General features: G+C 34.8%; 1 protein-coding gene and 1 non-coding gene across 2 annotated transcripts in view; both read right to left on the bottom strand.

Moving 5' to 3' along the window:
• The window catches only part of LRCH2 (leucine rich repeats and calponin homology domain containing 2), a 102090-nt gene that overhangs the window by 9046 nt on the left and 80454 nt on the right, over positions 1-12590 (bottom strand). Inside the window, exons 15-20 of the mRNA XM_046672715.1 lie at positions 10728-10772; positions 8349-8396; positions 5960-6017; positions 5087-5199; positions 4770-4907; positions 4555-4632 (exon numbers count right to left, since the gene is read on the bottom strand). Coding sequence (XP_046528671.1) covers positions 4555-4632; positions 4770-4907; positions 5087-5199; positions 5960-6017; positions 8349-8396; positions 10728-10772 — 480 coding nt within the window. The remainder of the gene's footprint in view (positions 1-4554; positions 4633-4769; positions 4908-5086; positions 5200-5959; positions 6018-8348; positions 8397-10727; positions 10773-12590) is intronic.
• On the bottom strand, positions 7869-7997 carry LOC124246241 (small nucleolar RNA SNORA35). The gene has a single exon (XR_006890445.1). It is a non-coding gene; the product is annotated as a small nucleolar RNA SNORA35 (small nucleolar RNA).

Here is a 12590-nt window from a genome sequence, read left to right as displayed (position 1 = left end):
CAAAGCTACAGTAATCAAAACAGCACGGTACCAGCAGAAAATCAGATGCACAGATCGATTGGACAGAATTGAAAGCCCAGAAATAAAACCACAAATCTATGGACAGCTAATCTTCTACAAAGGAGGCAAGGACATAAAGTGAGAAAGGAAAGTGTCTTTAATAAAGTGTGTTGGGAAAACTGGACAGCAACATGCAGAAGAATGAAAGTAGACAATTATCTTACACCATACACAAAAATTAACTCAAAATGGATTAAAGACTTGAATGTAAGACCTGAAACCAAGAAATTTCTAGAAGAAAATATAGGCAGTACACTCTTGGACATTGGTCTTAGCAGTATCTTTTTGAATACTACGTCTACTCGGGCAAGAGGGACAAAAGAAAAAATAAACAAATGGGACTACGTCAGACTACAGAGATTCTGCAAGGCAAAGGAAACTAGGAACAAAACGAAAAGACAACCCACCAAATGGGAGAAAATATTTGCAAATCATATATCTGACAAGGGTTATTTTCCAAAATATATAAAGAACTCATCCAACTTGAAACAACAACCCAATCAAAAATGGGCAGAGGATATGAACAGATCTTTTCCCCAAGAAGATATACGGACGGCCAAGAGGCACATCAGGGTTCAACATCACTAATCATCAGGGAAGTGCAAACCAAAACTACAATGAGATTTCACCTTATACCAGTCAGAATAGCTATATTTAACAAGACAAAAAATAACAAATGTTGTACAGGGTGTGGAGAAAAGGAACCCTCACACTGCTGGTGGAAATGCAAGCTGGTACAGCTGCTATGGAAAACAGTATGGAAATTTCTCAAAAAATTAAAAACAGAAATACCATACGACCCAACTATTCCACTACTGGGTATTCATTCAATGAACATGAAATCAACAATCCAAAGAGACTTATGCATCCCTATGTTCATCACAGCATTATTCTCAATAGCCAAGATGTGGAAGCAACCCAAGTGCCCATCAACTGATGAATGGATAAAGAAGATGTGGTGTGTGTGTGTGTATATATATATACAACAGAATACTACTCAGCCATAAAAAAGGGGAAAAATCATGATTTGCGACAATATGGATGGACCCTGAGGGTATTATGTTATGTGAAACAAGCTAGACAAAGAAAGACAAACACTGTATGATATCACTTGTATGTGGAAGATAAAAAAACACATGGATAAGGAGAACAGATTAGTGGTTATCAGAGAGGAAAGGGATGTAGGGGGAGGCAAAACAGGTAAAGGGGCACATATGCATGGTGATGGATAAAAACTACATTATTGGGTGTGAGCACAATGCAGTCTATTAAAAAACTGATTTATAATAATGTACACCTGAAATTACAGTTATAGACCATTGTGACCTCAATAAAATAAATTTTTAAAAACTAAAAAATAAAAAAAAGAATATTTTGATTAAACAAATGCCCAGATATAGTCTGAGATTCTGATAAGAAAATGCCCAGAGTATAACTTTAGGTAAAAAACAACATAAACAAAAAAACAGTATATACAGAATGATCCTAATGGGGGAAAACACAGAAAGAAAATGTATGCTTGTTAACAGCCTTTATCTTTGGGGGGGTAGCATTACATGTGATTATATTTTCCTTCTTTATAGTTTTCTGTATTTTAAATTTTTTCTATAATAATCATGCAAAAAATGTTAAAAAATACGCTGGCAAACCAGAAAATATCTATTAGAATGGCTAAAATTTGACAACAACAAAAAAAAACAGTGGTGTAGCAGTTAAGTTCCCGCGCTCTGCTTCAGCAGCTCTGGGTTCAGCGGTTCAGGTCCCGGGCGTGGATCTACGTATCGCTTATCAAGTGCTGCTGTGGAGGCATCCCTCATATAAAGTAGAGGAAGATGGGCACAGATGTTAGCTCAGGGACAATCCTCCTCAGCAAAAGGAGGAGGATTAGTGGCAGATGTTAGCTCAGGGCTAATCTTCCTCAAAAAAGAAAAGAAAACAAAACAAAACATTGACCTTACTGAACTATTGTTGAGGATGTGGAGGAACTAGAACTCTCATACACTGTTGACGGAAATGCAAAATGATACAACCACTTTGGAAAAGAGTTTTAACTTTCTTATAATCTTAAGTATACACCTACTATACGTTCCAGTTATTCCACTCCTAGGTATCTACCCAAAATTAAAGAAGGCATATATCCAAAGACTTGTACATTAAAATGTTCATAGCAGCCTTATTTATAGTAGTCCCTAAAACTGGAAACAATCCAAATGGTCATCAAGAGGTCAATGGACCAACAAACTGTGGTCTATTCATACCATGAAATACCACTCAGCAATAAAAAGGAGTAACCTATTTATACATGGAACAACACTGATGAGTCAGACTAATTACAGAGTGAAAGAAGACAGAAAACATAGTATATATTGTATCATTACATTTATATACAACTCTAGATAGAAAATACAAACTAAATTATAACAGAAAGCAGAGTAGTGGTTGCCTGGGGAAGGAAGGATTGCACAGGGACACAAGGAAACTTTTGGGTTTGACAGACATGTTCATTATGTTGACTATGGTGGCGATTTAATGGTGTTTGCATATGTCAATACTTGTCGAATTGTACACTTCTTATATATGCTCTTTACTGTATCTCAATTATACCTCAATAAAGCTACTAAAATATAAAAATATCTTAAAACCAAAAAAAAGCTAAATGAAGAAACTATTACCATTTCCAAGTCAGAAAACAAAAATTGAAGCTAAAAATAAAACTCTTCCCTTCACCAGTAGCTACAGAGTCTGGAAACTGGGAGTTGATGACTGGTCCCTCCATTGCCTCCCTTATGGTGAGGTTGGGTGGAGGACTAACCCTGCCCTAGAACAAGCTGGAAAGAGAAGAGTATGCTAAGTAGAAGAGTTTTCAAAGGACCTTCCCATTTATCCTCCTTGCCTACTGTATCAAGACGATGTCTCAAGTATGTTGGACCATCTTTTTTCTTTCATATAAAAGAACAGAAATAGAAAGTATCCAAGTTAAAGGGTAGGTTCTGGAGTTAGACACCCGGGTTCATAGTTTGGCTCACTGTTTACTAAAGGTGTGCCCTTGGACAAGTTCCCTAACCTCTCTGTGCCTCAATTTCCTCACCTATAGAATGTGCATTCATTCAATAAATATTCAGTGAGAACCCCCCTGCAAAAAACTCTTAAAACAAAAATGGCAAAACAGGAAAATGTATATAATGCAATAATAACTAGAAAAAACCTTAATTTTTCTATTTTCTCACTAAGAGACTGAGTAAGAAAAAGAAAGAACATAAAAATGTTTAAGAATTAAATTTTTTAGGGGCCGGCCCCACGGCCAAGTGGTTGAGTTTGCGTGCTCTGCTTTGGCGGCCCAGGGTTTCACTGGTTCGGATCCTGGGTGCAGACATGGCACTGCTCATCAAGCCATGCTGAGGCGATGTCCCACATGCCACAACTAGAAGGACCCACAACTAAAAATACACAATACACAACTATGTACTTGCGGGCTTTGGGGAGATAAAGGAAAAATAAAATCTTTAAAAAAAAAAAAGAACTAAATTTTTAAAATATCATGTCAAGCATAGAGAAGAGGTAATGAGAAAAGAGCAGCAGGTAGTTTCCAAATTACACAGTAATTCAATTGATTCTCTCTATATAAATTATATTTATTTACTTGAGGAAAGAGGTTAAAATGGAATCTGCAGACCAGATTATTATGACATCCTTAGAAAGAGAGCTTATCAAGCACAACTGAATATATGTGCATCAAATCAACACATTGCACATCTTAAACTTGCACAATGTTTTATGTCAATTATAGCTCAATAAAAATGAATTGTAAAGAATAAAATAAGAGTAAAAAGAAAGCACGACTAGATTGCAATCTGCTAACAACGTCACGTCCTCTCAACAGTCAGTCATGTTAATGTTAGGCTTATAATGTTTTCCCAAAAGGCAATATTTTGATTATTCATTTTCATAATACATTTACAATACTGCTTTAATTACTGATCTAATAGTATTGCAATTATTATGTGAAACATAAGCCAATTCCCACAAATTTCAAAGTTTGTCCAGTGAGATAGTATGAAAATGTTACTAAGATTTCCAGTTTAACATTTCAAATAAAGTTTAAAACTCTGTTCACAATGAATGCAACTCTTCCGATCACAGTCTATCAATGAACTCACAAAGGAGCCCAAATGTCCTCCAGCAGGAAAAAGGAGAGTAGCAATAGCATCACAATCAACTTGTAATATGGCCACTAAGTTCTGTTTATTCAATGATGTGTTTGATTAGTAAATTTTCTATCCGTGTAGCTGTCTTATAAATGACCTTAAAAGCAGCTTAAAAACATTCATTAGACAGCTGTTACAGTTACAACTGGAACTCAGTAGAAGGTACCAAGGGAAGGTATTCATTTTCATGTTCAGAAAGCATTATTCATTCCTATTGTGAAGAAGAAGAATCCCAGTAAGCATGTAATAAATATTTAAATGAGCATTTTGTTAGAAAAATAACAATTACCTGTGAGACACCCAACTTTTTACAGGCATCAAGAAAATTTTCCACATTTCTTCGACATTTTGCCATGCTCAATTTAGGCTGTAAAGTAAGGGGGAAAAGGTATATTTTCAGGCATATTGATACAGAAGTTAATGAAAATTGAAAAATGAATTGAGGTATATTATTTAAAGCTCTATCTTCCTTTAGAGAACTAAGAAATTGTAGACAAAACTTACCACTGCTGGTGATGGCACATGAATACTAGCTACAGAGCGTGGCCTTATATGATTGGCTAAATGGCAAAGAACAACCCCATCCATCAATGCAGCTCCAATGTCATCCGGCAAAATTACTTTTAGCCTGGATTCAAGATTCTATAAAGAAATGGGTATAAATCATAGATATTCTATCTATATATCTTACATATTTATATTATTAATCATTACATAATCCAAAATTTTAAAGAGCAGTGAAAATAAAAATCCATATACCTTGTTAACTTTCCAAGTTAAACCCATTTCTAAAAGCAGATCAAAAGGTCCATCTGACTTACATTGCGAAGTTGTCGTATTTGCTCTCGCTCTTCTCGTAGATGTTCCATCTTTCTTCTCATTGTAAATCCTGGATCTGCTGCCCCATATTCCTGCCGAGATGAGCGACTAAAAGCTATAAAAACAGAAATTTCCTAGCTTATTACAAAGCTAATAGGAAGGATCAACCATCAGCGGGGAAAGAGACATAATAAAAAGAATCAGTACAAAACTACATAAAACACTATTACTTATTAACACATTCTAAATATTTTTTACAGAATATAATTGAAATCTACTTATCTGCATAATTGAAAGAACAGGGAAGACAAGTGTAACGATTTCTACCACCTATACATGTTCTTAAACATTCGTTATTAGAAACTTACGACCCAGGTTAAAAATTATTATTGAACATAAATCAGCCTTTATTATCTTTAAAGAAGAAGGAAATTATTCTTGAAGGTCAATACAGTTATTCAGGAATAAAAACTATAATTCAATACCTTGCCAAGTAACATGGATCCATTTTCTTTTGGGCTTGCCAAATGCGAAAAGATCCCTTTTTAAAACCACAATATAATGGAGTGCTATAATTTCAAACAGTGTTTGGTTTGCTGGCAGAGTGGTCACTCTAATAGCAGTCACAGTAGAGTAGAAATAAGACTGCAGTATATCTAAGGCAAAAAGCTGAGGTTTCAGGAGCTTGAAGGTAAAGAGGAAGAAAGAAATGGGGAATGGGAATTGGAAAGACAAATAAGGTTAAGAGAAAATTACTTTTAGGAGAGGGGAAAGAATCTATGTGTACTTAAAACTATGGAATCAATCCCATTTAAGCTGGGAAACTCTAGTTTCATACATAACCAGTAAATTTTATTTGCAGAATATATATTTACCTGATCTAGGCTTCAAGCCAAAGGGACCATGTGAAAAACCATCAGTTCTATCATATTCCTAAAAACAGAAAACAAATAAAACCTCTGTTCTTTCAAAATAATCAAGGTAGTTGTTCATTCATATCCAATCCAATTTTGAGAAGTATTTATTTTTTTCATCATTAGTGGAGTAGAGAAAGGCAAATTGCATTTCAGTTCAAATTGGTAAATTTCACTTTTAAAAAAAGGTCTAGAAATATTTGCTAATTGACCTAAATAAGCCTTTAAATACTTCTCTCTCATAGTATAAGGAAAATGAAAAAGAAAACTAGTTAAGTGTATAAAATAAATAGATACTCTTTTTTGAATGAAGAACCAGACTAAAGTCTCCCCAAAAAATGAAGTAAGCTTCAATAAAAAGATAAGCGAAATTAGCAACATTTACTCAGTACCTACTATGTACTCGACACTTAGTGGATAATCTGAAGCAAATCTACACACTCATACTAATGGTGCTACAGAGTGATAGATGATAAATCATTATCTTTTCTATTTGAATGCACATTGTTTCAAAGTGCTTTCACACAGTGGTGTGCTGTGGAAAGAATTGTGGCACGTTAAAGAAATCTGAACTTGGATTCAGAAAGCTTAGGCTAAGGCTAGAGAAAAACACTTAATTTCTCTGTGACTGTTTCTTCATCTTTAAAATGGGATGTTGTGAAGATTAACTGAGATGACCTAAAAAAACGCACTTTGTAAATTATAAAGTCATAAGATAATGTAATTTTAGCAGCATCTTATTTAATCTGTGCAACAACTGTGAATTAGAGTCTGGGCTTTTGTCACTTCTCTACCATTTATTGACTGGGGTCTTCGGGAAAAGCTATTAGTCTGTTGTGTCGTAAAATAATGAGGATAATACCAGGCTCACGGGACATCTCTTAGGTTCAAATGTACAGGCAAGCACTTTGTTAATAGTAAAGTACTATACTAATTATTTATACCATTTTCCTTTCACAGATGCTATTGAAGCAATCGGAATTCTGTTGATTCTCTGCATCTTCTGCTGATTAACTTGTGATACACAGCTCAAGTTGAATGTTAGTTGAGATACCAAAACACACGCTCACCACTCTATCCGTCCACAAGCCTCATAGTTTGTCTTCATTATTTCAGTCAAAGTGTTAAGAATTGCCATACAAAAATATTCACTTATCCAAATGCAAGCAAAAATGTATTAGAAAAGTAGTATAATTTATTGGAGAAAACTAGCACTAATACTCTCCCCGTGAACATAGATCATAAAATCATAAAGCAACTAGGCAAATAAGTAGTCACTTACACATTTATAATATTTATATATAAGTAGTCACACATTTGTTATAACTGAAAGTAAACGAAAGAATTTACAAAAGTATGTAACAGACTAATTTCAGGCTATCCTAATTTAAATTATTTTCTAAAAGAATGTAAACCATTTTACCTGCCAAACAGATAATTTAGAAACATGCTAATAAAACTAATGTCCAAGTCCATTTAAAAGTTTTATAATGCAACTCACCCAAAACAGACAAATAATCCTGGCTTTTTAAAAAAAATTAACACCACCTATATAAAATAAAATGCTATCTAACTAACCAAAGTTATGTGGTGAATTTGGATCATTCAAATATTTAGACAAAGTCCTGAAATGAATCATAGTCATTGATTTACTAATGCCAAAACAATAAAAATACTAAATAAGGTAATCTGAAGTAGAAGAGACACTATTTAGAATTTTTAAAATTTATCTCTTGTAAAGTAATCGATTTAACTAAATTAGAAGAATCACTCATATTAACCCCAGAGTATTTAGTTGAGATTTCACAAACTCGAGTTTTCATCTACCCCTTCTCCTTATGCCCCCCACTTGCGTCTAAGATGCTAGGGATTGTGTACCCTCCTGTCGATAGGAACAACCCACTGCAGGGATGTTTCTCGTGGAAAAAGGAAGTTTCTCTTGCATTGCTTTCAGACCTAATTGGTTACGAGAAAAACCAAAGGCCATTGTACAATGCTAAAGTACTTTTTCCAAATTTAAAATTTTAAGGCTGTTCTTATCATTAATTTCAAAATATGGATGAATTATAAAACATAAAAATTTTATAAAGTGAATTCTTTTCTTTGATTTATAGGCATTTTCCAATAAGTAAATTTACATGACATTTATTATGAACAATTGTACAAAAGGTTGGTGTTCTTAGAATTTTTTATAGGCTGGGTTTGTACAAATTAACCTACTGTGGGCTTTTAAATATGGGTGAATAAATTACACTGTAAAACAACAAAAAGAAAAAAAAGAAAGATGAGGTTAGAGAGAAGAGACAAGGAAGAAACCTATGTAAAACACATACAAAAACAGAACTTGTACCTCAGATACTGGAGATTGTGGTGACATATTAGCATTATCACTGTCTTGCTAAAATATAAAAATAAAAAAATGAAAGATGAAATTAAAATACAAATGATGATTTAGACATATAAAAGGAAAACTGAAAATCTTTGATCGACTGCTAAAGGAAGAATCTGAAAAATACCATCTTGCCACTCAAAGTCTGTGAACCAGCAGCATCAGCATCCTCTGGGAGCTTGTTAGAAATGCAGAATCTCAGGCCCCACCCCAGACCTACTGAATCAGAATGTGTATTTCAATATGACCCCAAGGTGATTCATAAGCACTTTCAAGTTTTAAAAGTACTATCCACTCACATAAAATATTTTCTTATAAATTTATTTCCTTTAAATATCACAAATGAAAAATCTTCTCACGTCTTAGAAAAGATCCATGTGTTAAGATTAATTCCTGATGGGAAATGGCAACAATATGTCACAATCTGAGACACGTACAGGGAGGCATGCAAAAATTCCATCACCCCAAATAAGAACATTTACCTGGAAAACTATGTGTATCTAATACAGGCTTAGAAATAATCACCAAGGATTTAATTGTATAAAATAATATTAAACGATCCATGTTTTTTGAATGACTACTACCAATCAAATACAAAAATCTTAACATTTAACCTTGAATATGCATACCACATAGGACATTTATTCATCATTCAACAAGTAATTACCAACCATATACTATATGTCAGACACTGTGCTAGACGCTGGGAACACTGAAATTTAGTAAAATATCATCCACTCAAGGATCTCTCAGTCTAGGGGGAAAATAGGTTCATTTATACAAGTAATACAACCTTCTCAATACAATGATAAAGCTATGCATGGCATGTTATGAGGCACAGATAAAGGGCATTTGGGGAAGTTGTGGGGGTTGTGGAGAAGGAAAGTTTCCTGAGAAGGTAAAAAACTGAGTAGGCGTTTACAGAAAAAGAAGGAAGGGAATAACATTCCACAAGGACAAAGACACAGAAGCAATAAATGAAAGGATGAGTGCAGAAAACCTTTGAGCAGTTCCATATTGCTGGAGAGGACAGTGAAAGGAGAGCAAATAGTTGAGTTGAAGCTGACATGGTAAGTGGGGGCTTGATGAAGAAGGACCTAGAGGAGGATGGCCCCTGTGACCAAGTGGTTAAGTTCACACACTCCACATTGGCGGCCCAGGGTTTCACCAGTTGGGATCCTGGGCACGGTCCTAGCAATGCTCATCAGGCCATGCTGAGGCGGTATCCCACATAGCAGAACCAGAAGGACCTACAACTAGAATATACATACAACTATGTACTGGGGGGCTTTGGAGAGAAGAAGAAAAGAAGAAGATTGGCAACACATGTTAGTTCAGGTGCCAATCTTTAAAAAAAAAAAAAAAAGGACCTAGAATTTGCCTTCTAAGTGATGAGGAGACAGTCAAGGTTTCTAAGCAAAGGAATGGTCTGATCATATGTGTGTTCTTTGAAATGATCATCGTGGCTGCAGGGAGGAGAATGGACTGGAGAAAGGGAGAAGAGCAAGGATACTACCGTAGTAGTCCAGGGAAGAAATGATGAGGGCCTGTACTAGGGCAGAAATAGAAGAAATGCAGGTGGGAAATGCATTCAAAATATTTCAGTACTAAAAATAAAAGTAGGTCTTGGTAAATGATTAGATATTGAGGCAGGCAGGACCAAAGTGGACATAAAATATAAAGGGACAGGGAGAGCAGCCAAGCTGAACCTCTAGTTCAGGGATCAGCCAATGTTTTCTGTGTGATTCCACTTCCTAAAATTAAAGGAGTTTTCAGAAGCCCTGCCAAGTACCCAACATCAAATTAACTACCAATCCCTCCAAACAAAAATATACAAAGTTTAAGTATTTATGGTGATGAGAATGCATATTTCAAAAATGCTAGGCTGTTGCATGGCTTAAAGTGGTGAAGCGGAAAAATTTATAGTAATGCACAAACTGTAGAAATCTACTTTTAAATGTTAAAATAGTGAACAGAATTTGTGGAAAGAAATTAATAAATTCCAAAGAAATCTCAATTGACCACCAAGTTGATTTAGGAAGATAAAAGACGGGAAAATGTAAAAATTTTAAATTCATGAATTACAGTTTCAAGATGAATGCTAACAAAATTCTACAACTGAACTATTAGAAATTCTATTCTAAATAAAGGACATATGGAAATTACATGATTACATTAATGATTGTATGATGATGCTGAGTTTTTATCAGTGGCGAAAACCCATGCATTAAATCAATAACAAAGAAACTGCAAGATGGGTTACATTTTACTCTGATTGAGGCAACCACATATGAAAAATAAATATTTTAAATAATTACTAACATTACCCTGTTTTCTCACCTCATCGTTTTCATTGCCACTTGAACTCTTCCTTGATGATTTATACTGAAAAATATTTAAAGCACATACTTTATTTTTCCTTGAACATATGAATTTGTTGCTAGTAAATTATATGTGAGGTTTATTCATATTTTGGTAATTTTATTAAATTATCTGATACTAAGTTTAATTACATAACCAGTTTAAATAGTCCTACTATTTGCTAATAGCTAACACGAACAGTCCTTTCTACGTGCAAGGCACAGTTCTAAGTACTTTACATATATCAAGTAACATTTCCTCCTAAGCCAGTCCATTTCCCATTCACTCAGGTTTGCTATTTGAGGGCTGTCTTAAATCCTCCTTTTTCTTAATCCACTATATTCAATACGTCATCACGTCAATTGTTTTTTATCTCTCTCCATCTTACTTCTGAATTCTCACAAGTACCACCCTATCCTAGGCCCCCATTATCTCACACCTAGTCGATAATATCACCATTCAAAAATGTCTATTGTTAAGAAACCTAGTGATTTCAGGTAAAAGAAAATACTATATTAAATGTATATACTGACTATATAATAATATTAGTTGTGATAATAGCTAACTTATACTAGTGCTTACTATATACCAGGCATTGATTTAAGTGTTACATGAATTAACCCATTTAATATTCATAACAACTCTAAGGTAAATACTAATATCTCTACTTTATACCGAGGCATAGAGGTAATATACTCAATATAAAAAAATGCTAATATGTGAAAAAGTGCTTTTTAGATTCAAGGAAATACAATATGACAACCACTACAGTTCTTATTTCTGATTCCTCCTCACCACAAATATTCAGTGGAAAATCAGTGGAAGACTAACCTTCTCAAAACATTACTTGGAACTCATGACTCTCCTGTTGAAAAACCTACTAACTTTAGGATTATGTCCAAATTTCTTTGCCTGGCATTCAAGGTTCTCTTTAATGGTCTCCTTTACTTATGCAGCTTTATCTTCCATGACTCCTGGAAAAACAGATAACCTGCCTGATAGTTCTACCATGAACTGAGGGGTGAGCAGTATTAGGGATTACAAATACAAGACCTAACTTCCTCTACTGTCACTCCTGTGATTTAAGACAACTATCACTAATTTCCAGGGTGCTCTTTCCAGCTGATCCCAGACATAGCCTCAATATGCTTTCAACCCAATGCTCCACATAGCCACTGAATGGAGTTAGCATGTGTGAATAAACCTATTGGCTATCCCTAGGCATGATGCTCACTTATGTCACTTATTCTTGGTTATATTCTACTTTAAAAAAAGAGTGACATTTGGAAAGCAGACACCAGGACTCCAAGACGGCATCACTCATACCAGTGAGGGAGAAGAAACTCATGGGTGTCTGAATAGGGGAGCTACCAAGCTGGATACTGATGCGGGATTTCATCCCTAAAGGTACTGTTGGAGCATTTCTAAGAGGTTACTACTGGTATCACAACAAGTATGTCAATGTGAAGAAAGGGAGCATTGCTGGAGTTTCTAAGTGCTGGCAGCTTACGAGCTTCTCAAATACCACCTTTCTTACAAGAAACTCACACATGAGCAGCTATGCAAGTACCACTGAAAAGGGCCCAGTGTAGAGGGCACAGTCTACATTCCTGACCATGACCTTTTTTGGCCAGCACTCCTGATCTTTGCTGAATCCTTTCATATCCTAACTGAGAGTTAATACCCAATAAAAGACGATTGGTACAAAAAAAAAAAGAATAACATTTGAGTGAATAATAAGCTAATATTTATTACGTGCATACTCTGTGGCAAGCAGAGTTCTAAGCACTTTACATTCTTAAATAATTCAATAGTTATAACAATCCTATGGAGGAAGATATT

This window comes from Equus quagga, chromosome 10 (genome assembly GCF_021613505.1).
Source record: "Equus quagga isolate Etosha38 chromosome 10, UCLA_HA_Equagga_1.0, whole genome shotgun sequence".
Classification (NCBI taxonomy): Eukaryota; Metazoa; Chordata; class Mammalia; order Perissodactyla; family Equidae; genus Equus; species Equus quagga.
The sequence above is the reverse complement of the archived record's forward strand: the minus strand, read 5'-3'. Positions and strand labels throughout refer to the sequence as shown.